General features: G+C 48.6%; 2 protein-coding genes across 5 annotated transcripts in view; one reads left to right on the plus strand and one right to left on the minus strand.

The window, feature by feature from the left end:
* Nucleotides 1–16,667, minus strand: part of TRIP4 (thyroid hormone receptor interactor 4) — a 36,757-nt gene extending 20,090 nt beyond the window's left edge. For 3 of the 4 annotated variants that reach the window (XR_003923521.2, XR_003923520.2, XM_041123699.1), the window contains exons 1-11: nucleotides 16,524–16,652; nucleotides 15,629–15,795; nucleotides 15,276–15,412; nucleotides 11,626–11,859; nucleotides 10,596–10,674; nucleotides 8,652–8,781; nucleotides 8,122–8,337; nucleotides 7,464–7,590; nucleotides 6,530–6,717; nucleotides 5,290–5,414; nucleotides 4,383–4,474 (exon numbers count right to left, since the gene is read on the minus strand). Coding sequence is in view for 2 of the 4 variants with exons in the window: in XM_041123699.1 (XP_040979633.1) it covers nucleotides 4,383–4,474; nucleotides 5,290–5,414; nucleotides 6,530–6,717; nucleotides 7,464–7,590; nucleotides 8,122–8,337; nucleotides 8,652–8,781; nucleotides 10,596–10,674; nucleotides 11,626–11,859; nucleotides 15,276–15,412; nucleotides 15,629–15,795; nucleotides 16,524–16,609 (1,581 nt within the window). In the remaining 2 variants the exon portion in view is untranslated. Of the gene's footprint in view, nucleotides 1–4,382; nucleotides 4,475–5,289; nucleotides 5,415–6,529; nucleotides 6,718–7,463; nucleotides 7,591–8,121; nucleotides 8,338–8,651; nucleotides 8,782–10,595; nucleotides 10,675–11,625; nucleotides 11,860–15,275; nucleotides 15,413–15,628; nucleotides 15,796–16,523 lie in introns of all 4 variants that reach the window. The other variant, XM_030015156.2, reaches the window with a different exon arrangement.
* Nucleotides 16,668–19,677: 3,010 nt separating this feature from the next.
* PCLAF (PCNA clamp associated factor) lies at nucleotides 19,678–22,410 on the plus strand. The gene is made up of 4 exons (XM_030016395.2): nucleotides 19,678–19,749; nucleotides 19,836–19,913; nucleotides 20,009–20,165; nucleotides 21,973–22,410. Exons 1-4 carry the CDS (start codon nucleotides 19,707–19,709, stop codon nucleotides 22,028–22,030), a joined length of 336 nt encoding a protein of 111 aa, XP_029872255.1. The 5' UTR covers nucleotides 19,678–19,706; the 3' UTR covers nucleotides 22,031–22,410.
* Nucleotides 22,411–24,607: the final 2,197 nt, after the last annotated feature.

Consider the following 24,607-nt stretch of genomic DNA (forward strand, 5'->3'; position numbering starts at 1 on the left):
ACAGTGCCTGAAAAGAGTTCCGTGGTGGCTTAATCTCCGAGACGTCTCTGCTGCTGCATCACATTAACCTTACTTGCTAATATACTGCAGATCTTTAGAAAATATTCAATGTTTTTTGCATGCCATAAGTGGCAAAACAACATCTTCCCTTCCCTCTCTCCCCTGAAGCGAGGAGGAGTCTTTGTACACCAAGAAATGGCTGGATTACACTGCTGACAAGTGGCTTTGGTGCTGGTTGCTGGATGAACCTGGGCTGAATCATCAACGTGAGCAGCAGGGATTTCCCACTACCAGTGAGATCCAACTCAGATTTCTGAGCTGGCGCTGTGCACTTTTTCGTCTTGCTAGCATTTGCAATTAAATGAATCTCAGCTTCCTTCAGATGCACTTGCTGCACATAATAGCCCACAAAAACATACATTTCCTCATAAACCAACTTCAGAAAGATCCTCAGATCTCTGAATTCTATCTCACAAACTAGGGAAATGAACGCTGCATAAAGTGATCCTGGGAAAAAAATGGACAAAACTACTGCAAAAAGGCAACAAATTAGGAATTATAAATAGTTTGCAATATGGGAGCAGCAAAAAGCCAGTGAAATATAAACCAGGAAGTGCCATGGCATTGAGAAGAGAGGTAAGTCTCTCACCAATAGGTCTGATAACAGTGCTCCTGGAACACACTACTCTTCCTCCAGTGCCTCTGCGGCCAAGCGGTGCCAGCAAACTGGGAGGAATTTATAGAGAACGTAGCTAATTGTGAGGCTCCTCTACGGGAAGATTAAAAGCTAGTTACCTACAGCGCAATTTCCAGATTGTAAGAAGCTGTCACAGCCATTTTACCACTGCCTGAAGAACATATCCACAAAGAAAGAGGAGGAATCGTTAGAGAGAGAAAAGTACTTGTGAGAGACCAGGACAAATTTTTCCACCACTGTTACAGACAGCAGAAGAAGGACGAGAATCTCCATTTAAGACCAAACTGCACATTAGCGGATGCTGCAGAAGAAAAACTACGCTGACCCCAGTGTCCTTTCCTCTTCTCTCTCTCTCAAGGCTTGCTCCCATAAAAGGCCAAATACTCCTGCAGATTTCATTGTATTCCAGTCCCAAAGCTCCCTCTGCTGCTCATACTCCAACCTCTCCCCTTTCCGCCCACTAAGAAGAGACACAACCTCATCAGAAATACTCTCTTCATCTCTAGTTTCCAGGCATCTCTCTGCTAAAAAAACTCACAGTGTCTGGGAAAGCCAGAAGGGCACTTCACAAGAAGCAGCCCCCAGCTGCTGATGCCTCTCCAACTCTTCATGGCAAGAAGATGCCCATCAGCCTGGTGTGTCCTCCTCCTCAATCCCAAGGAATCAGTTTATTCCATCTCTGAACATGGTCTTGGTTCACTATCAAGCCCTACATGGTCTCAATTGGGTGATTCCCATCAGACCAAATCTGACTTGTACGAGGGGCAGTGGAGTGAACAGGCATGAAAGAGTATCAGGAACAGCTGTGCTGTGCTTGGTACTAAGCGCAGGCTTTGTAAGTTAATAAAACATACCCCGAGGAAAGCTGCTGCTTCAAATTTTGGGCATGGAGTCAGTCACAGCATCAGAGACTCAGACCTCAGGAGGTCTCTAGTTCAACCTCCCGATCAAAGCGGGGTCAACATTGAATTCAGGCGAGGTTGCTCATGGCTTTGTCCTGTCGGGTCTTGAAAATCTTCACGGATAGAGACTACACAACCCCTCTGGGCAATGCCTGCTCCAGTGCTTGGCTGTCCTCCTGGGGAATTTTTTTTCTTAAGTCACATTGAACCCTCCCCTTTCAATTTATGACCCTTGTCTCTCATCCTCCTGCTGTGTACATCAGCAAAGAGCCTGGCTCTGTCTCTCTATAATCTCCTTGCAGGAAGCAGAAGGTCTCTCTTCTTCGCCTGCATCTCTTCACAGGGCACGCGCTCCAGCCCCCAACCATCTTGGTGGCCTCCACTGGACTCACTCCAGTTTATCAACACCTTTTTTGTGACCGCAGTATTCCAGATGTGGTTTAACCAATGCTGAGCAAAGAGGAATAATCACTTCTACTGGCCATACTGGGCCATCATGCTGCCAGCCCTCCTTGCTGCCAGGGCTCCCGTTCAGCTCGCTGGCTGCTAAGATCCCCACTGCCTCTTCAGTGGAGCTGCTCCCCAGCACCAATGCAGGGGGTTAGTCCACCCCAGGGGCAGGGTTTGGTGTTGGGCCTTCAGGAATATCATGCCAGCCCTTTCCTCCAGCCTGTTGAGGTTCCTCTGAATGGCAGCCCTGCTGCTAAGCATATCCACTGCTCCCCCCAAAAGAAGCATTCAAAAACTCATTGTGGGGCACGTCCATCACCCACCCTGGTCATTGCTAAATGTATTAAACAGAAGAAGTTTGAGGAAAAAGCCCTGAGGAATACCACCTCCAAGGAGATTACAAGGCAACTACCACTGCACTTCGAAGCCCAATGACCCAGCCAGCTGTCAACCCTAGAAGTCCACCTACCCAGACTCGAATGACTCATCTTGGATACATGCATGCTGTAGAAGACCAGGCTAAAAGCCTTGCTAAATACAAAGTAAGAGACAGTCACTGCTCTAACTATTGGATCATAGAAGGTAATCAGGTCAGTCAAGCATGATTTTAACCCTAGGTAAATCCAGGCTGGCTATTCCCAATCTCCTTCTCCTCCATGTGCCCAAAATTGGCTTCCAAGAGGAATCGCTCTGTGAATTTCCCAGAGACCAAAGTGAAGCTGACTGGCCTGAAGTGTCCAGGATCATCCTTCCTTCCCTTTTTAAAGATGGATGTAAGTCACCTTTCTACAGTTATCAGGGCCCTCTCTTGATCTCCATAACCTTTCCAATGTAAGAGTGGCCTTACAAAGACACCTGCCAACACTCTCAGCACATTTGGATGCACACCGTCAGCACCCATGGACTTGTATGGGTTGAGATTTCTCAGAGGACTCCTGATTCAATCTCCCTTCACTACAGGTAGTCCCCTGCCTCCTTGAACTCTGCCTCTAGGCACGAGATGTCTGGGAGATCTTGCTGGTGAAGCCTGAGGTGAAGAAGGCCTCAGTACCTCAAACTTATCTGTGTCCCTGGTCATCAAATCACCTGCCTCATTCAGAAAAAGGCCACTTAAATGTCCTTTTACTTCCTTGGGAGTCTTGATCCACTGTAATCTCCAGCTGTCCCTCCTCTCCCATATCTAGGGGTTCTGGATGTCCTCTCTGCAGGGTCTCCGTGAAGACCCTGCTGCTCTCCTGTCCATCCTCCCTGGTGGGAGGGTGCTTACCTCCTCCCACAGCTCCTTCTCCTGGTGACTCAGTGCCCCAGCCAGAGCACAACTCTCACCAGCGAGGCCACTGTGACCTCCAGCTCCAGGAAGAAGCACCAGGCAGGTCCAGCAGCTACGGACCTAGATGCCTGTGCTTGGGCCAAGCTACCCTCTCTTATACCACGGTAGTTGATCCCATTGGCACCACAGGGACAGGGACAAGGTCCCATGGCACATCACCACCATTGCTGCAGAGTTTTCCACACTTCCATGCTGTCTTGAGTTTCCAGGCCCCTTCACGTCCTCTGCCACACAAATCACTGCAATAACTACAAAGTCTCTGCTGGCTGTGCTCAGGGAGTTGTTTGCTGCACTCCAAAAGCAGCCAGACAGGTACTTGACCTTTCCTAATCCAGAGTCCTCCCTGAGATGGGAAGATTAGCATAGTTATACCCAGAGGTAGCAAAAAATTGCTGCCTGGCTGGGCAAAACTTGGAGCAATTCTTTCTACAACAACCCCATGAAATTTCTTTAAGAGAAACAATCAGTACTTTAGAAGCCACATCCAGGAAAGATGTAAGCTCCCAAGTTTGCCAAATGAGGATGAAAACCAGAAATACAATATTAATGCATTGCAGGTTCCTGTTTTCCACAGTTCAGCACAGCTGCTGCATCCTGGTGCACATCCATCCGTGCAGCAAGGGAAGCAACGACTGTCATGAGGCCTTGCAGCATCATCTCTCAAGCTAGTGTTGGTTTAAATAAACAGGCATAAATCCTTATTGCAAAGAGTTTCAGAATATCTGAGAAACTAGTTTCAACCAAACTACCCCACTGCCAGAGAGGCCGATGATGGATTTAGTCTGTATTAGTCTACTGCTCCCTTCCACCATTGTTGAAATGCACTTTCTTGGTACGTTCTCTTTCTAGCCATACAAGACTGCATAGTAGTTGTGTCTTCTCTCAACACAGTCTAAAATCTCCATTCAATGTCTTCTCTAGAGCGTCTCATGGAGGCGAGTTACACTACTGTAAAAGTTTGTTGGCTAATGCAAGCTTGCAAAGGTTTATTTGCTGTACTCACCTGCTCATTAAATTGCTCTAGCGATAAGCAATCAGTCACGTCCACACAGCCTAGGAGGCACCCTGAGGGATAATCGCTTGGAAATTCCACATCTGCATGAAAAGAAATATCTCTTCAGAGGACCACATCCCCACAAACATAGCTGGGGTCTTCTAACCCCCAGGTGCCCTTCCCTCACCTCCACGCACTTCTAGTTTTTGAGGCACAAGAAAACATACAGCAATTTTAGCACCCTGTCATTCTTTTTCCAGCTCAGGATCTTCACCATGACAGGACTGAGGATAGGAAATTTAATTATATATACACCTTTCCCTGCTTAGCTTCTGACAGAAGAACATATAGTGCAGGAAGAGCTCCTTGCCCTGATGAGGTGGCAGACAATCCTGCTGTATGACATTTAAGCTGGGTGACGTGCAGAAACACTGCACAAACAGGTGCAGTGCAGCCACCAGCATCCTCCTACTCACATGAGAGAATAACATCTTCCTGAGAACTTGCAGCTTTTCAGTACTGATTTCTGCAAGGTCAGAATACATGAAAAGCCTTTAACATCATTGTAAACAGACTGAAGCACAAGCCACTTCACAGGCACGCAAGCACACACTCGATAGCTTGTTGCTTGAGCCAAGAATAAAATGAAGTCCTTTGCTGTCAAAAGCTATCACAGAAGTCAGATGCAATTTGACGGTGTTTGTGCTTGGAGTACGTGACCAGCTAAAGGATGGAGTTAAAGTCTGCCACCATGCCCATTCCGCTGACGAAATGCAGAAAGGATGAAGAGAATTTCAAGAACAGAAGGTTAAAAAGTGAAGCAGTAATAACTGCTCAGCAGAGAGGGCTTTCTGACACTGCTCATTACGTGGCTCAATGTACCAAATAATACAAAGATCCAAAGAGAGAAGTTCACCTTTCTGGAGCAGCATTCTGTAGGTGGTCTCCAGTTCAGAGATTTCCTGAGGGGAAGGTCGCTTAGCAGTAGCTGCAATCCATAACCGCCCTCTATGAGATGTGTACCAGGTCCTGCCCTCCACCCTAGAGAACAAAGGAGAATTTAGGACTTAAATTTCAGCAGAAATCACCCACACGGACAGATTTTTCAACTGAACGTTTCACTACGCAATTCCTGCTGCTAAGCTTTGCCCTGACTATTTAAACTCAAGCAATGTGTCAGCACTACAGAGAAAAGCTGAGATGGGCAAGAAATAATGCCACAAGCAGAGCATGTCCTCATGGCTTTAGAGCACCAACAAAAAAGGACACCAATCCCCTGCAAATACAGCAGTATGCCAGACACGTGTGTAGGACAATCTGCTCATACAATTCCCTTACAAGCTCAAAAAGTTACACACAGTAAGCAGGCAATCTAGGGAGTAATAACAGACCATGCACTGTAAGAAGCGGTCGTTAGCTGCAGCTCTTGGGGATCCCAGAATGGGCACTAGGCATCAATGCTGCAGCTGTATCGGAGCGGCTGACAGCATCCCAGACCACCTGGACGCAGAAGCTGGGCATGTTAAGATTTACAGCATCTTTAGCTTGGGAAGTGAAAAAGCTTTGCCCTCTAAAATGAAAAATTCTGTGAAGGAAAGGGAAAAAAAAGGCTAAAGAAGATTCTTTGTTCTATATTAATGGTAGGAAAGGTGAATTAACCTGCCAGGGATGCTGGGCTGAAGGAGCTTCTCTTTGTAACCTGATTCCTAGCCCAGAGAGGGAAGGTAGTGGCAAGAGGGGGGGGGGGGGTGTTAGTTTTTTTTAAACAAAACCTGGTGCCACTGTTGGCCTCTTTATGAGGGTCAAAAAGACCAGAAGAACATATTTCACATTTTCAGCTTATTTGCCTTTCAAATTCCAGAAAGGTACACCCCCAACTATAATGCAGAAATCTCAGACTCTCTAAATTTACCCACTGTGAAGGAATTTGTAACTTCCAGGTTAGCTACTCTCATGAAAAACAGATTCACAGGCTTCTCAAAACATCAGTACACTGGATGAGGAAGCACAGCTTCCAAACCTGGAGCTATCACTAGGTATCAGTCACTGTACAAAGCAAGCGAGTCCACAGAGGTCCTCTGAGGAACACAACTTCCCATCTCACCTACGAAGCAAGAGCTGACCAGGATACATCACAGTTCAGGCCACCCCTTTACCTTTTGATTCCTCTTATGAGCAAGGAAGCCCAAGGCTGATGCATGCTGAGGCACCAACCGTCATCTGAGATCTCCTGCAACTCTCGATCCTGAATCCGCAACCTGTTCCGCTCTGAGCCAGACTCATTTCCAGCGCCCATCAAATGGATGGCTTTCCTGTGTGGGAGCAAACCAGTTTGGTCCACCCACTTCAGAGTGTTCAAAAGAAACAAGAAAAAGGTTAGCACCTCTCTAGGAACAATGTATATCAAGTGCAAATCCTATTTGAAGTTTTTCTTCATTTAAGGACAGAGGTATTACTCTTATCGGGATCACTCTTCCTTCCCCTGCGAGCTCACTGTGCTTACATGCCATATTTTGGCAGTAGAAAAAACAAGGTCATGCTCCACTCTGTGTGGCTTTTCCTTTCTATGCATCTATGTAGCTAAACTACAGATTTAAAGAATAAATCTACCTGCTGGTGTTTCAGAACATTCACAGGAAGATACAATTTTCAAAGCATGTTCACAGCTGTCAACACTCAAAACTGGGAATCGTCCAATCTCCAAACGCTTAGCATACAGCAAGAACACCACGATTAAAGTGGAATTAGAGGGTAGAGATTATGCCCTTTGGAAATTGGAAATCTGGCAGAAAAGGCTTCATAAATAGAGCTGAAAAAGTGACACAACATTAGGGTGACTCTCAGCAATTCTTCCAGATTCCTGAAAAGGAGGCAGGAGGCTAAAACTCAGACAAACCAAATCTACCAAAGCAGGGAACAAAGCAGGTCATTGGCAAACCTTCTCTGTCCCCAACTCAGATGGCTAATGAGGATCTCTCAGACACAGGGGACGAAAGAGGTACTACAAACATGCGAGAATTCACAATTCTTAAGCTCAACTCTCCCAAAGTTAGTCATTACTCTAGAATAAATCATTCAACCCATACTGACCAAAGGAGCAGGCTGAAGAAGACGGGGGTTCACTAAAACACCAGAATTCAGTCTCGTCTTTGCTTCCGGGCTTCCGGCTGGCTTGCTCAGCGTGCCACAATTAATGGCTTCGATGGTTTCATCCAGTCTGCAAGCACAAACAAAAGGCATGAAAATTCCCTGCTTCCCCCTGGCAATGTCTCCCTTCTCCCCTTCTGACCCAAAGCTGTTTTTTACCACCTCCCCTAACTAAACGATTTCATCTTGGTCTGATTTCTAATTTGAACAGTCGCTCTTCTCTACTGCAGAAACTCAGCTTGGTTTGAATTTGAGATGATTGGTTGTGTTGAGACAGGCTTTCTGCAACATCTCTTTCCAGGGCAGCTTATCTTTAACAGACATGCCAGCTACTGAAACCCTGTGCAAGCATCACACAGCTGGGCTTAGGAGAGGGTCCCAGCAGAGCTGTGCTAAAAGAGACGATATGATGCAAGCCAAAAAGACCGTCAAGGAAGAAAAGAACACAAAACTGCGTCCTAGTGTCAGAGGTGCCCTACAAGGGATTGGCTTGCTCAGCTTTCCTTACACTTGCTCTTCCAGACTCAGCCAGACCACTATCCGTAACGATTTTCACCTCCCTGCTCTCGGGCATGCCTTCGCGCTGCCAGTTCTCACTCACTTGCTGTGGTATTCAGCCATACTGTCGTCTTCCTCCAGGATCTGCCTGCCAGCAAAGTCAATGGTGATTTTTTTGGTAAGCCGAGAGGCGTGACGCAGCTCCCGCAGTTCCTGCTCTCTCTTTTGGAGGGCTTCCCTTTCCTGCTTGGAGAGCCACTGGTTGGAGTCCGTGGCAAAGTAATCTGATTCATCGTCAATGACCTGGGTTCGACGCACGCTGGCGAGAAACAACCACAGTGGTAGAAGATGAGCACAGTGGGACAGTGACATGCACTGACCACCCCAAACCTGCCTTCCAACCGACTCCATTCTGATCTCTCTGGAGAGCTGGACTGTCAGGGGAACAAAGCAAGGACATCCAAATGGGACCTGCTCAAGGGCTTCACTCTTGTTCCACCAAACACCAACGTTAAGGTGTCTGTAGCTACAGCCCAGGTTTTAGAAGGAACTCTCTAACATTTCTGTTAACGGCAGCTTAGCCTGCCAGATAATTGATGCTATTTCACAGTAGTCTCACAGCTAGTATCTTACCTTGTCCTGTCAAATTCCAACAACTTGTCTTTGTGTTTCACAGCCATCTCCAGGCCTGCTTTGAGTCTAGCTTCTTGTCGAGGAAGTAAGTCTTTGCTTATGGCATCCAAATTCCCTGAACTTTCAGCACCTGAGACAGAAAACAAATCACAGCTCAATAGTAAGTTATTTAAAGCCCAGTCTTGGTGGGCCTGGCTGCAGAAATGCCCCCTAAAACAAATGCCACTCAAGGAGCTAAAAGAAGAACTTTGCACCAAGATCAGCACCTTTCCAAACCAGGTTCAAGCCCTGATTTTCCCTGTAGCCCCTTTCACAGACTCCTTCCTCCAAAGAGGAGCAAGCATTTAAATACTACAGTGACAACGTCTAGGTAGTGTTTAGAGAGAAGGTCTTGGTCTTTTGATTCTCCTTCACCCTTCCCTAACAATTTGGGCAGCCTAAATTCCATCCATCACCAACCACAGTCCCCTCCTAAAGGCCAAATTCTCTCCTAAGTGTTGTCACCTCCACAAAGAGACTCTTGGTCACAACAAATCACTGACAATTGCCAGTTAAGCACAGAGCAAGCCTTCTGTCTGCTGCTGTACAAGCCTCTCACAAATGAAATCCTCCCCCAACACACCTCAGCAGGTTTTTCAGACCAGCTGTTGTTGGAGATGGAGAAATCTATTCCCAGCAAGGAACTCTTCTTTCTTACCAGTTCTGGCAAGGGGCCAAAACCCAAACAAACAAACTAAAGGGAACAAAAAAAACCCAGCTTCCATCAAAGCCACAGTGGAACAAACCAATGTATTTCACACAAGACATCACGCAGGCTAACACCTTTATTTCAGGGAAACAAAAAAGCCTGTATTTCCCTGTCATTGCTGATCCGCATTTTTTCACCCCCAAGACAAATAGCTAACCACATTTCAGCTTTCACCTACACAGATAATGCACAAAACAAGACCTGGCGGGGCAGAAGGGAAGACCGATAAAATGGGTAAGAAAAGGGGATCCTGAAGTACATCAGGATCTCTACAGGAAGATTATAAACAGACTGGCTCTGTGATCAGCTGTTACTGTCAGGGACTTACAGCACCTCCTGCCATCTCAGCAGCTCTAAAAAGAAGTTGACACCAAGACCCAGAGTAAATATTTCCCCAGTTCTTCAGCTAAGTGTGTTTTTCAACCAAGAACACTGTGACCTTGGCTATATTTCAGCTAAACTCAGACAAACATCCCCATAATGCACAGGTCTTCGCTGGGAGACTGGGTATTATTTCCTCTTGCTTTCCTTGGCTCTGTTCTATTTTTAGCTCACAAGATAAGTGTTAGACAAGAAGAGTCATTAGAAAATATTAACCACCACCTCTCTAGACCCAGCAAATCAGATAGCAGCACTTCATCTTCCACAGCACACATTCCACATGAGACTTACCCTAATTTTCAAGGACTGCTACAATGATCCAGTTCATGTGATTGATTCAGGAATGCCTAACGAGCAGCCTTGGGGCCTCTGGGTAAGGACATTATACACTGCCATTTGACACTCGCAGTTATCACCTCTGTTGAAGTCCAGAAATGCTGCCGAGTGCTTGCAGAGAGGATAAAAGGAGCCGACTTCCCAGCCATCCTTTTAATGCCCACTACAGACACCATGCAGCAACGAGGACAAGTGGCTCAGTAAAGTCTGAAGCAAATAAAGTTCACAAACTGTCCTGGCAATTTACATCCCAGAGAAACACTCAGGTGTCAGCTCCCAAGAAAGAATTACCTTTAGACATTGCCAGCAATTCTTTATAATATCGACAAGCGGATCTAGACAATTTAGACACCAGGACACACACACTCTCACTCCTACACAGCATTAAGGCAAGTGTAGCACAGTGAGGCAGAGGAGGGCTCCTGCTGTTGCGCAACTGATTGGATTCATTATATTACACGTATGTAATTGCTACTGACCTGCCATGAGCTTCTTCAGCAACTTCTGGCTCTTGTTTGAGTCCCGTTGAAGAATGTCCTGCTCTTCTTTAGTGCACACCTAAGGAAAAAAAAAAAAGAAAATGAAGACTTAGGAAGGACGTCACATGCTTGGCCAGCTTCAGAGCCTTGGACAACAGCTCAGGGCAAGCTGTTTAAAGTGGCCAAGATAGTCCACACCTCCTTCCCTTCGGTGTTATTTACACGGGGAGAATCCTGAAAGCTTGCTCTTCACTAAAAGCAATCCATGAGAAATGTACAGCTTGGTCTTTCTTGGTTCTCTGGGTGGGCACACTGCTAGGTGATCTCAAAGGATGAGAAATGCACCCTGAACCTCCCCAGGCAGATGAACAATGCTTAACACAGAGGTCCTCTCTCTTGGTTGGCCACTTGGAGTTAAACAGATCCTTAAAAATAGCAACCAATCTGATTTAAAACATTTTCTTCATCCAACCAATATTCTCCTCTCTCCTGAAGTTCACTTTACTTAATCTGCCATCATTAACTTGCTCCCTTTATCCAAAAGGTGCCCTTTCAACCAAATATAGGGTGTAACAGGTACCCCAAATGATGCATACTGCACAAGCGTTGAAGAAACATCAGCACGCTGGCCCTGGCCATGTCTCTTGCTCCTTACAAGGCTACCAGTGCTGTGCCCAGGATGGGGCTGAAGTCTCGCACAAATTTTGGACACCAGGGTGATGCACAGGACAGCCACAGGAGACTGTCATAAATCAGGCAAGCTCCAAAGTGATGTAAATTATGAGGGAAACCTCTCTGCTCTCTCATGTGGCACATCATAGAAGAAACACAAAGTGACTTAAAGCCACAGCAGTTCTCCTTTCCCTAGAAGGAGATAGTACAGGTTCTTTCCTGCCCAGCTTTAGAGCCTGGAGAACTTTGCTAGAGGAACTTTGACCTGAGAAGCTAATTTAGCCCCACGCCATTTCAAAGCCCTCAGCAAACTACACAATGTCGAAGCATGGCAAATAAAAACTACCTCGTTACTAACCAGAGCACCACAGAACAAGCAGGGTCCAGAGCCCTCCTGCTCGCACACAATGCGCCCGCAAACCAGGCAGTTGTTGATGAGCTTGTGCTTCTGGCCCAGGCACTCGCAGGCGTGACGCCCAGGGATCAGGACAGCCAGTTTGTCTTGCCCCTCCTTGGTATACAGGCTGACATATTTGGTCTTCTTCTTAGAGGAATTGCTACTGCTGCCGACTCCACTGCTGTTCTCCTGTGCCTGAGAAGCAAAAAAATAAACAAACAAACTGTATTCACAGTGCAATACCGGCAGCAAAGAGAATGCACTGACCCTTGAACAGGCTGGGGAGACTCAGACAAGTGTTATTCTGCCTAACTGGAATAAAACTTGGACCAGACCCCAGATTCAACGGAAAGACAAGCTTAGGCCTGCCAGAAAAGGTCCAAGGAATCTAAACAAAGCAAGGACATAAGGATGTTGCTGATCCACTTGATGTTTGCTGCCTCTGAAAGCTAAAACTGCTTGGGTCTAGATGGCAGGCGTGCTCTCAGTCCTCTGGACCTGCAATATCAACTTACGGGCATTTAACAGCTTCAAACAGCAGCTCAGCTACTCCCAGATTTATTTTCAAGGGCTATTTAGATTGTAGCAATGCCCTGTTTGTAACTATGAAGTCCTTTGTGTGCCTACCCCGAGAAACACAGCTGTTGGTGGCAGCAGGACCTCTTCATTCACAGCCTGTTCACCACCCATCATTTTTTGTTTTCCACCTGGCCACAGCCACCTGAGCAGAGGTTCTCCATGCACGGCATGTTCAAGTATTTAGCTGTAATGTAAATTCTTCTCCTCATTTCATAACTCAGCATCAGTGATTCTGTGATTCACCTCTCTGAGTTTCAATCAGGGACTGCATTGGGTCAGGGACTAAGCTTTGGGTCAGGCTGAAGTAGAGAAACCCTGATCAGAAACAAAGCAAGGTATTTCAGATGATGGCTGGATTAATAATCTAATAGCGGGATTCTCTGTTTTCTCCCTCAGACCTTACAGCTTGATCAAAGAAACAAAGGGTTCCTCCTCCCACTCGACATCTCCAGCAGGTACCGGCTGAGAAGTGAATTGTTGAGAAGTTAATTGCAGGAATTAATTACAGCACAGAAATCATTCCAGGGGAACAGAACAAAGCCAACCGCTACCATTTCTCTAGCAATACTCAAAACCAGATGCTTTGAGAAGCAAGCACACACTCCAGGCACAAACCTGCCTCCTAACACTAGATGAGACTGGTTTCAACCATGAATTGCATGCCAGCCATGAGCAAGAAAGACTAGGACTTATTACCCTTATCTATTTCAGCAAGCAGCACTCCAATATAAATGCACTCTCTGGCCTTTAGTTGTCATATCTGTGACACACTTGAAAATCCTCTTGCAGCGCAAGCGCAGCTTTTCTTTGCCTCTCCTCTCCACAGTCTCTCCTGACAACAGAAAAGAGGATTTCTCAGAATCCCTTTCCCAGAAAGCCTGTTTTCATTCACCACAGAGCAACAATTCGCTTTCTCTGCCTGCTGCATGCTAGAGGATCACTCCCGCTCTCTGACCCACACCTCAGCTAGCACTGCTTCTATGTCCCACATACCCCCACACTGCTTTTCTCCATGACGGTGCTGTTCTGTGGCATTAGGACATCTCTTGTCTTGACTCTTTTTACCTGCTCTCAGTAGCAGCAGGCTACTGGTTTAGTGACAAGTGGATGCAGCATTTCCAGTCCCCCCAGTTCTGCCCAACTGGCTTTACTGCCACTGCCAGATCCAAACACTACTGTCATGAAAAAAAAAACCCAAAACCAGATAAAGCAACCTTGGTTAGCAAACCTTAGCAGAGCTTTCTCAGTTTTGTTCTGTTTTTTAATTACATTAGACAATAACTACAAGGAAATGGAATTTTATGGCCCATTTTTAGCCCTCCAGTTAAAAAGATGTGTTTTCTTATCTTACAAATACTTTTACAAACACTTTAAGCATTTGCAGCCTCCCTGCTAGAAAACTTCAATTTAAAAACATAAATTTAAGTTCCACTATTTATTCAGGTGCAACCCTGACTCTCAGGATTTGGATGTTGCTCAGTCAGGGTTGCACCTGGATAAATCAGGAAATTTAATTTTGGGAGGTGCGACATGCTGGATGTTTATAGGATGAAGGACTCCACTGCAAGTCTAACAATGCAAGTCAAGCGCACTGCACATCCACACACTTATTTCTGCGGAGCACACTCTTGCGCTCAGACAGCAATAGAGTGATCTGCTGTATTTGACGCAACCTGGGACCACAGTTGTACAGCTGGATCTGAACCCAAGGAAGGAGCTTGGGTTCCCAGCAAGTAGCTCCAAGTCAAAACCCACTACACCAGAAATAAAATCCAGAAATTCAGCCTAGGTAATTAAAACAACATTTAAGAGCAAAGGTCATCATATTCAATGTGCTGACTGTGGGAAATGGTTCTGCTGAAAGGCAAGTAAGTCTGCTGCAAAAAGCTAGTTAACTGTCACTGGGAAAGGCAACTACTGCTTGCTGCATGGCCTTGTGCTGCTTGAAAATAGCAGGATTTCTTGGTTTTTAGTGTTTCTATGCTCTTGTTTTGCAGTTTCTTTCATTGCAGCTCAGACTGGTTATGAATACTGCAAAAAAAGGTCTCCACAAAACCGAACAACTCCTCAATCTCAACGCTAAACGTGCAGGAGTGCAGCGGAACAAGAGAGGGGAATGGCCAAACTAGAGCTGCTGCTCAGTGGAAAGGCACTCGCTACAGCTCTCAGATTCCTCTACCTAGTGCCCAAGGCTTCCTCTCTGAAGCAGCCTGAAATATTTCAGTTGCCAATTAAGGCTTTATTCAGCATGACTGGGAAGTTTTATATACAGCAAGAGGGAATGTTCTACCCACTTGGTGGCTTCCTTAATTCCTCAAGCTTCACACCTCTGCTATAAAGAAACACCTTTTATTACTAATTACAGCATCTACTTCCATTGTCCACTCTCTCATTCAGGCTTCTTCGGGGGTGAGTAAAATCCATTCTGACATAGTCTCTACCTGATGATTATTTTACTCTACGATACAGACACAAACATACACCATCTTTCTCTCCATCCTCGTATTATTTGCCCCACAGCAGTGAGGCTCCCAGACACACACAGGGTACGAGTACGACCTGTCCAAATCCATGGTCAGCTTTGAACAGTTGATGCACGGGAACAGCCGCCCCTCTCATTGCAACCGGGCGACTGTACAACTCACTGACAGTGTGCTTGTAGGGTGGGACACTCGCCTATCCCAATGGCTGCCAAAGTATTTGCTCAGGTTATAGCTTGTGGCTGCCACGTTGCATGCTATCTGTGAGTGAACAAAGGCACACAAACGTATATCCCACAGAAGCTGTGCTGTATATAAGACAAGACAGGGTTTGCAGGGGGAGGCAAGCGTTTATTAGACCCCGTGATGTAGCTGGGAAACACAAACGTGGCTTCAGGTACATAATCCCGTTCATCAGGACTCTGATAACGAAGGATTCATATTTCTGAAAGCTTATTTCCGCTTTCCAATCACATCTTTTGTTAGTGTTTGATAGGATCTTTCCCCGCGACCCCGTTTCAAGGCCTGCCCTCGCGTACCAGACACACTCACCTTGGCCAGGTCGAGGGGGGTTTTTACTTCCTCTACAGGTGCACTTGGCTCAGCATACGCAGGCGTCTCCTGCTTGTTCCTTCCTTTGCGCTTACCCTTTTTTGCTTGGTCTCCAGCCCGAGGCACTTCCGAAGTCTCTGGAAGCGTGCGTAAGCACAAAGAAAGGCTGGGTAACTACCAGCACTAGAAGGATGTCCCTGAACTTACTTGGTGAATGAAAATAGGCTTTACACTGTCACAACAGACAGAAATAGGACCAGTCACGGGCATTCGTGGCACATAATTGTTTATAAACAGAATAACTGAGACAAGCTTATTTGAGACTTTAATCCCTTCCTCCCCATACCACTCACCATCTTTTTTCCGATACGCTGGCAAAGGCTCAGACGGCAGCTGGGAGGATTTCCGCCACCTGGCCAGGAGTTCTTCTAAAAAGCGACTCTTCTTCCCGTCAGTCCCCTGAATAAGGTCAACAACGTACTCCCGGATCTCGTCCTCATTCGTTATTGACAAGATGTACCTGCAAGAGGATGGGATGGAAAAAAATGGGTAAGGGGGCTTTTGTTCTGAGGAAACCAACGGTCTAATCGCACATGTATGCTATTTATCTCTTCTTTTCAGATCAGGTGTCCACAGAGACCGTGGTAAGGAACGGGTTTACGAGTCAAATTTTGAGACAGGCGCTTTGGGAAAGCCTTGTGAAATTTAGAGACAGACGCTTTGGGAAATCCCTTGTGGCTGTTTCACTGAAAAAAAACATAAGGTAAATGATCTTTCTGCCTCTGTTCCAGTGCGGAGTGACACCCCCCCACCAACCTCTCTGCCAAACACTAAAAAATTCACTCTAAGATCCCAGGTGCCACCAGGTCACATAAAAAAATCTAACCATAAACCAACAAGCTCCTGCTTAAACACAAGGAGACAGCAGCACGCCCTTCCTCACCCACCCACAACGATCCCTGACCCCTCCCCACCACCTCCCGCCCCCCGGTACCCTCACGGGGCACCCACCCGCAGGACAACCCAGGGCGCACATCGCCGGGTTCCCCGAAAGCTGCTCCGAAAACACCATTCGCCCTCCGTGTTGGCCCACGAGGCCGAGAGGGACCCGGAGGCGACGCGAGGGGCCACCGCGGCTTGTCACAGCGGGCCGGCGAGGAGGGACCCGCCAGGCCCCGGCGAAAAGCACGGCCCCGAGCGGGGCCCGCCGCGGCTCCTGCCCGCCCCGGCGCCCCCGGCCCCGCTCACCTCACGACCTCCTCGCCCACGTCCAGCCCGAAGTCTCCGCGCAGGTGCTGGACGCACCAGGCCAGGAGCGAGCCGGGCGCCGCCATCTTCCGCGCGGGGGAAGGGAAACGGCGGCGCACCGCCCCCACACCCGCCGCCCCCCCCCGGGAACGCGGCCGCGGCGCGACCGTTCCGGCCCCCGGTTCTCCCCAGGGGGAGGGTGTTGCGGTCCACTCTTTAAAAACCAAAACCACATCCCAAGTAGAGTAAAAACATATTATTATGGCTCACGTTGATACCGAAAAGCCGGTCGAAGAAACTCCCTAAGACTCATTTTGCAGTTTTAGAAAGCAGGCATTCTTTATTGCAGCGCGGGAGGCACAGGGGATAATTCCACCGAGCGTGCATGCCGCAGCTCCCGCACAAACAGGTTATATAGAATAACTAATTACATATGAATCAGATTAGCATACATATACATAAAAATGATTATAACTGATTATCATAGTACTGCCTACATCCGATCATGCGCAATGAAGAGTTCATTTGAGTCGAAGGGCTGCTTTTATGACCACCAACCCGTTTGAGATTCTGTTGGTTGTCCTTGAAGTCGTTGTTCTCGTCCTTGTTCTTTGACCTTGAAGCTTAACGCAGTTTCAGTCACATGTGGTCAGTTTCAACATTGTTCTCATCTAGCGTACAGGAACATCTAGTCGTAAGAGCAAAGAACTGCAAAACTTATGAGTAGCTACCTCTACTAGTTAATTGCTTGGCTATACTTTTGTCTATTGTTTCAATCGTAATGTTAGCATAACATTTCTAATCATTATTTACCAAATCTCACTTTTACAGTCATCTAGCAGCAAACCAGTTTCTGTGGCTGGTACAAAATATTAAAACCATCAAAATATTTAGAAATACCATGCAGAATGTATGGACATATGCTATCATCTTTTCACACGTGCCAGCACCACAAAATAGAAGAGAATGGAGAATTACGCTATCATTTAAAAAAAAAAAAGCCAGCACTAAAAGCCTGATTAAGCTAACACACATCAGAATGAACATTAAAAGATAAAGGGAGCAATAACTGCTGGGAAGGGAGGGAATGTGTTTGGGACCAACAGCCACCGAGACATTGGACACACTGGAGAAGGACAGTGTGATTTCTTAGAAAAAACACAGCTCCAGCTGGGTATCTGAGAGCAAGATTCATTGCCTCCGCAAAGGCAAAAGCCTCCGGTCCCAGCAGCTGCCCACGCAGCTCACATCATGTTCTCAGGCTGCAGCTGCCACAAAGGAGCCTCACATCGGGGAGACCATGATTTTATTTGTCATAAAGCGATCTTGCGCTGAAATTGGGGCTGCCTGGCCTTCCTCCCTACGCGCTGCTTAGCTAGATCCTCGTAAGGTAAGACTTTGCACATCGGAGGGAGCTCCAGGCGTAGCCTGGAGGCAGGAGGTAACAAATGGCCCCATCCCTGCACTCCCAGTGCCTGGGCTCCATGCCTAGGCTCCCGAGCTGCCTGGGTGTCCCTCCTGGCTTGCTGCCTTGCTCCCCGGGGACCTGCATTACCCTCTGGCACTGCCCATCCACAGATGTGCCACCACGACGCTTGCCCAGTCCTGCGGTGCACTTGATCTTGCTGGAAAAGACCAGGAAGAAACGTAATTTTTCAGCCAGAGCAGTTGTTCCACCCTGTTCCCTGCGAACTCACACTGAACCCACCTGAACTCACGCTGCTGCAGGAAAAAAAGCGTCTTGGACCAGAATGTGACACGTTGCAGGGCTTTCCGTGGTCCCGGCCATTGTGACATGTTTTTAAAAGTGCCATAGGCAGACAGCAAACTGTTGGGAGCCAAAGCTCCATCTCTGCAAGCACCTGGGAAGGGAACAAACTTCCCTCTCTCGGAAAGGCTCGGTGGTGTCGGCGGCACTGCCCGCAGCTGAGCACAGCCGTCACAATTTGTCGCAGTGGGGAGCAGTATCACTCTTCCCCTTCTCCCCCCGGACTGCTGCGGTATCAATAAGGATGAGTGCCAGTGCCGGGCTGTGGGACGTGGGTGCCGGCCCCTGCAACGAGCAGGGTAGCGGGGAGGGAGCCCCGCTGCCACGGAGGGGAAGCCCGGGGTATCCCTGTGCCACCTCCTTCTCGGGGGAGCGGGGCTGGGGCTGCAGGGCTGACCGGCCTGGGGCTGCGAGCCGGGGCGGCAGCCCTGCGCGTCCGGGAGAGGGAACGGCGGGCCGTTGACACTCGGTGGCTGCTGAGGGGAGCGGCGCTGAGAGGACCCCCGACGAAGGGAGCGGGCTTGAGGGAAGCGTCCCTGAGGCCAGAGGGGCTCTGAGGGGAGCGCGGTGAGGAGGACCCGCGCTGAGGGGGAGAGGGCTGAGGGAAGCGACCCTGAGGGGAAGCGGGCTCAGGGGACCCGCGCTGAGGGGAGAGGCGCTGAGGGGGTCCGCGCTGAGGGGATCCGCGCTGAGGGGATCCGCTCCGAGGGGATCCGCTCTGAGGGGACCCGCGCTGAGGGGACCCGCGCTGAGGGGATCCGCTCTGAGGGGACCCGCGCTGAGGGGACCCGCGCTGAGGGGATCCGCTCTGAGGGGACCCGCGCTGAGGGGACCCGCGCTGAGGGGATCCGCTCTGAGGGGACCCGCGCTGAGGGGACCCGCGCTGAGGGGATCTGCTCTGAGGGGACCCACGCTGAGGGGACCCGCGCTGACAGGAGAGGCGCTGAAGGGATCTGCTCTGAGGGGACCCACGCTGAGGGGACCCGCGCTGACAGGAGAGGCGCTGAAGGGACCCGCTCTGAGGGGACCCGCGCTGCGGGGACCCACGCTGAGGGGATCTGCGCTGAGGGGACCCGCGCTGAGAGGACCCGCGCTGAGGGGATCTGCGCTGAGGGGACCCGCGCTGAGGGGACCCGCGCTGAGGGGATCTGCGCTGAGGGGACCCGCGCTGAGGGGATCCGCTCTGAGGGGATCCGCTCTGAGGGGACCCGCGCTGAGGGGACCCGCGCTGAGGGGATCTGCGCTGAGAGGAGAGGCGCTGAAGGGACCCGCTCTGAGGGGATCCGCGCGCTGCGCCGTGGGGAGGGGAGCGGCCCGGCGCGCTCCCATTGGCGGGCGCTGGCCAATCGCCTTTCCCCGCGGGCGGCGTCCTCTCCCGCGCGGGCCGGGCGGCGGCGGCGGGTGCGGTGGGTAGGATGGTGCGGACCAAGGCGGAGAGCGGCGGGGCTTACCGCAAAGGTGCGGGCCGGGCCGGGTGGGAGAGGACATGGGCGGTGTGGGGGAGCACCGCGGAGCCGCCGCTCACCGGTTCCCTCTCCCCGCAGTGCTGGCCGCCCGGGCTCCCCGGAAGGTGCTGGGCTCCAGCAGCATCAACGCGGGACCGTCGCCGGTGGCCAAGAGAGGTGAGAGCGGGGCTCCCCTCCCTCCCTCCGTCTGTCCGTCCGTCCGTCCCTCCCCGCCCGGCCTGCGGCGGGGCTGACGGCCGCTCTCCCCTCAGGCGAGGGCCGCCGTGTGGGGGGGAACCCGGTGTGCGTGAGGCCCGTCCCCGCCTGGCAGAGGGGCATCGGCGAGTTCCTGCGGCTGCCGCAGAAGGAGAACCGGGCGCCCGGCGGAGAGGCGGCGGGGAGCAGCGGCCTGGGGCCGGCCGCCACAAAGTAGGTGTCGGACCCCCGGGGCTCGGGGTGGGGAGGCAGCCCCCATCTGTCTCCTCTCCTCAGCCCCCATCTCCATCACCCCCCATCTCTCCTCGGTCCCCATCCGACTGCCGTCAGCCCGCCCCGTGAACCGCGGGGGCTTTCTCAGGAGCGTGTTTAATCGCGGGTTTCCTCCCGCTCTGCGAGCCCCTGCGAACCGAAATTGCAACGAGGTGGGGCCGAAGGAGGTGCAGAAGTGTCGTGCCTGGGGGTTAACGGGCAGGGAAGGGGCGCGCTCGGTGTGTCGGAGAGGCAAAGTGCAACAGGAACGGGTTTTGTACACTTGAGGAGTTTCGGTGGTCGGCTGTAGCCTGGCTCTCGGAACGTGCTGCTTGCATTTAATGCTCACTTCCTTTAAAAAAAAAAAAAAATTAAAAAGCTGTCTGAGGTACAACAGAGAGCTAAAACCGCCTGCAGAGCGGCAGCGATGCACGCAGCTGTCGTCGCTGCAGCTGGTGCTCCGTGATGTTGCTTTGAACTGTGCCCCGGTATTGTCAGCGTGGTCTGCGGGGTGACATTAAACAGCAAAATCCCTGTCACTTTTAAAGAATACCGAGCGCGATGTGCCTGGCTGACGGCAAGGGGTGTGCTGAGGGCTGTCAGTGTGTCCTTGGGTGAAACAAATTGTGACTAGTTTTCCTCCATGTCTGCTTTGAAACTACAATTTATTTTTGAAGGAGCAAGCGACCGCTAAAAAGTTGACGGCGTGTCTCTTAACCTTCATATCCTCACTGAAATAACATTTCTCAGCGAAGTGATAAAACACAGCATCTGTCTTCACTGACCTCGTGGGGGTTTTCTAAAAATGGGTGGAGTAACTGGTAGTACAGGCAAATTCTCTGTTCTCAGACATACTTTGTTTGCATATGGACCAGAGCGATGTGACGCTCCGTTGCCGTCAGCTCTGTTTCAGAAAAGCTTAGGAGACTGCTGGCGACTTCTGTACATCAGAAATTGAATTGCTTTACCAAGCTGACGCTTCAAAGATTAACTTGTAGGCTGTACTACTGACTAAAAAGGTAGTAGTGCGAAATATTGTCTTACAGACGCGCTATTCTCAATTGCCAAGGTTGTCTTTTTCACCAAATAGAGATAATCCTAAATTGTCTGGGGGCCCTCCATAAGAATTAGTCCTGAATTGTCTTGAAGAAGAAGCAAACAAACACATTTAACCGCACCCTACCTCTTGGAGAAACAGATGTGCACTGTAGTGCTTCAAAGATTTCATGTCTTCCATTTGAAATTTGTTTGGCTGAGTTAGGACCCAGGTGGTGATAACCCTGCAGAGAACACACAGTGTCACCATCTAAAACAAGTTACAGCTTCCCACTGTGTTCTGGAAGAAGCAAGAGCTGTACTCGTGTAGCTAAGCAACTTTGTTTTTTTCAGTCACACGGGTAAGTTAGGTTGAAACTCAGGCATGAAATGGGAGTTAAATTTTCAGCTTCCTAGAAATGGTGTGGGACCTGCATGTGGCCCTCTGGGTCAAGAAGGACGCGCAGAGAACATCTGAGGATGTGTCGGTGTGCAATGTTTTCTACACTGAAGTAGGCTTTCCCATTTGAAAGGTAGGCGTGTGCTGCTTAATCTGGGCTTCTAGCACTTAGGACTGATACAAGCTACTTTATCCTATTGTCTCAAGGTGCAGTCTGGGGCTAATTAAAGTCATTTAGGTCACCGAGCCTCTAGGACCAGAGCTTTGTTAGCCTTTCAAACACAAGTTGGTTGAGTTCTGATAACTCTTTTGAACTGATAATGCTTTTTACAGAGCTCGCCCCCTGCCACCAGATCCTGCAGAAGATGGCGAGTCCTCTGAAGAAGAGTAACGTGATCTGACCCTGACTTTAATGATAAACCGCGTCTCCATAGTCAAGCTGTTTTTTGTATATTTGTATAGTTTTTCTACAGTTTGTTACGGCTTATGTTCAGCTGTTGCACAGAACTAAAAGTGTAAGTTTGAGAGACTGCAAGAAGATTGTGGTGAAATTAATATATACTTTCTGAAACTTTCTGAAACTTAGCATTCAGTATAAGTTACTGTTTTAATTTTTATCTTGGTTTCCTTGAGTTCCTCAGTGACTCCTGCATATTGTGCAGCTTTTATCTTTTGATTGCCTTGTGCCTGTCCAAGACTTGCATGATCATGCTTGTTCTGTTTTTAGAAAGCAGATTCTTAATTTTCTAATACATTGAAGCATTCTGAAAATATATCCGTGTTGTGTCTTTATTGAAGTAAAACCTGTTAATGACGACCTCTTTGTTTGAAGATGGGAAAACTGGATTTGAAGAGACACCGGTGAGGTGGAAGGGCAGCTGTCACTTGCTATGATTTAGAGGTGAAGTTTAATTAAAACAAACTGGATTGTTCTAATGAATCAAAACCCTGGAAGCCTGGGGAGCAATAAACTGCTAAAAATAAAACAAACTTGTTATCGTGAAGTGCCTGAGGCTGCCACGCAACTTCTGGGGTACTTTATATGAAATGGTGAGTAGGGTCTTGTGGAGAAGCAGAGATGGGTCTTATTTTCAGGGGTTCTGTTTCTGCTCTTCCTTAGAAGCACCACAAATGGTCAGAGTATTGTTGAGCTGATGAAAAGGTGAGTGTTTGCACATGAGGAGAATTCAGTGGCAGCTCTAGTAGATCAGCCTGGTATATTTATCATGGGGAAAGCGTTGAACACTGTCTAAAAGCCTCTTCCTAAAAAGTCTATGAATAGAAAGGAGGGTTGTTACAGAAGAGCAGTGCAGGTTGTTTGAATGAGAAGTAGCAAGTGAAGATTTCTCTTTAATAGAAATTTAAAAAAAAAAAAAACCAAAACGTAGATTAAGGTGATTAAGCTTATGATAATGTGCTGTACAAACTACAGACTTCTTTGCCCTGACATTACACAAAATAACAAAAAAACTTGTTTTCTGATTATTTTCTAGTGAACTGAAGCACAGTGCTAGTAAGATAACACACTGAACAGGCTGTTCTGTAAGTAGCTGTGTAAGATCTTATCTGCATTCCCTGCTGCAAACCATTCGGTACCTGTGTCATACAGGAAACGGGTCAGCTAGTGCTCTGATAGCAGGTATTTTCTTAGTAACTTCATTATCTCAGCCTTTCTAGCAAAAGACAAGTTCTCAGCATGCAGAAATACTCTCCTACCCCTTCGTTAGCCTGAATTAAGTACTCCTGGTGCAGCTAAGGGCTCCTTCATGTGAGAATATGGGCTGGCATAGTTCGGTTGCTCACACTTAATGAGATCAGGGGTAGGCCTTCCCAAATGGGGAGTCGTGGCTACGGCTGAGCGGTGTCTGTGCTGCTTCAGGTCCCGTGGCTACAGAGGCACTGTGGGTGGCCATTTCCTTTGCCCTCCCTTTGCCATTTGACCTGCCAAACTAGCTGTAGGCCTCAGTCATGGTTTCTTCTCTAAAATTGCCTGGGAGCCAGCAAAAACTGCGCTCTTATCAGATCGGCACGTCACCTATGGTCAGTTCCTGTGCTAGTTGTGTTTAGCAGCCCCGCGAGGGCTACGCAGCTGCAAGCTGGGGAAGGGAGAAGGACTAAGAGCGACACTTGACAAAATTAAATCAAGGCTGCTCTCCCAGGCCGATGGTCAAGGAACAATGCTGGTGAAGACCTTAACAAAGAGGCTCTGGATCGCTCTGACAAACGCGTCATTACAAAGTTAAAATCTGATGGAGCAGGAATGTAAAAGGCTGTGGAAGGACGTGATGCGCGCATGGTGCACAAAAGGAGCTCAGGATCAAATAGTTGCCCATGTGGTACACGTCTACCCTGCTGTAAAATCTCATAAAAGAGCAAAACTTGGTGTTAAGGAACTGCTAAAACCACTTTTGCTTCTAATAAATAAATATGCTCACTCCGCACAAGTAAAAGAAAACTCTAGCATTTACATTAGGAACTGCAGTCTTAAAGCTAAGGCCCAAATTTTTTTCATAGAACAGCAGTTTCTGGGCAAATGCAGGAAAAGGTGTTTGCTCGGGCGCATTCCTGTCCCAGTGGGAATACAGGAGAGTGACGTGTGAGCAGGGATGCTGCGCTGTGGCTGGGACAGCTGATTTAGCTCTGGCCGTGTCCCTGCTGCTAACCTTTGAGCTTGGCTTTGTAGGGGAAACTGGAGCAGCACCCAGCTATTCTGAAAATGAAAACAAAAATCTAAGAGGGAGAGATTGCTAAAGCGGTCTGGACGACCCAAAATAAAATGTATAGATAAGACCCCAAAGACTTGTAGAAGGTTTCCACATCCAAAAGCTTGCCTGTTTCTTATTTTCCAGCTATTTTTGCTCTAATAAAAAAAATTATTCTTAAAACAGTGCTGCTTAGGTCTTTGATTGCTTGGGGAGCTATACCCGCACTGTGCCACCCCAATATATTGCTGAACAATTTACATCTA

Source organism: Aquila chrysaetos, chromosome 5 (assembly GCF_900496995.4).
Source record: "Aquila chrysaetos chrysaetos chromosome 5, bAquChr1.4, whole genome shotgun sequence".
NCBI lineage: Eukaryota > Metazoa > Chordata > Aves > Accipitriformes > Accipitridae > Aquila > Aquila chrysaetos.

Coding starts and splice junctions, on each gene's coding strand:
- PCLAF (XM_030016395.2), top strand. CDS start 19,707: ATGGTGCGGACCAAGGCGGAGAGCGGCGGGGCTTACCGCAAAG. Junction 19,750..19,835: donor CGGCGGGGCTTACCGCAAAG/GTGCGGGCCGGG, acceptor CTCTCCCCGCAG/TGCTGGCCGCCCGGGCTCCC. Junction 20,166..21,972: donor CTGGGGCCGGCCGCCACAAA/GTAGGTGTCGGA, acceptor TGCTTTTTACAG/AGCTCGCCCCCTGCCACCAG.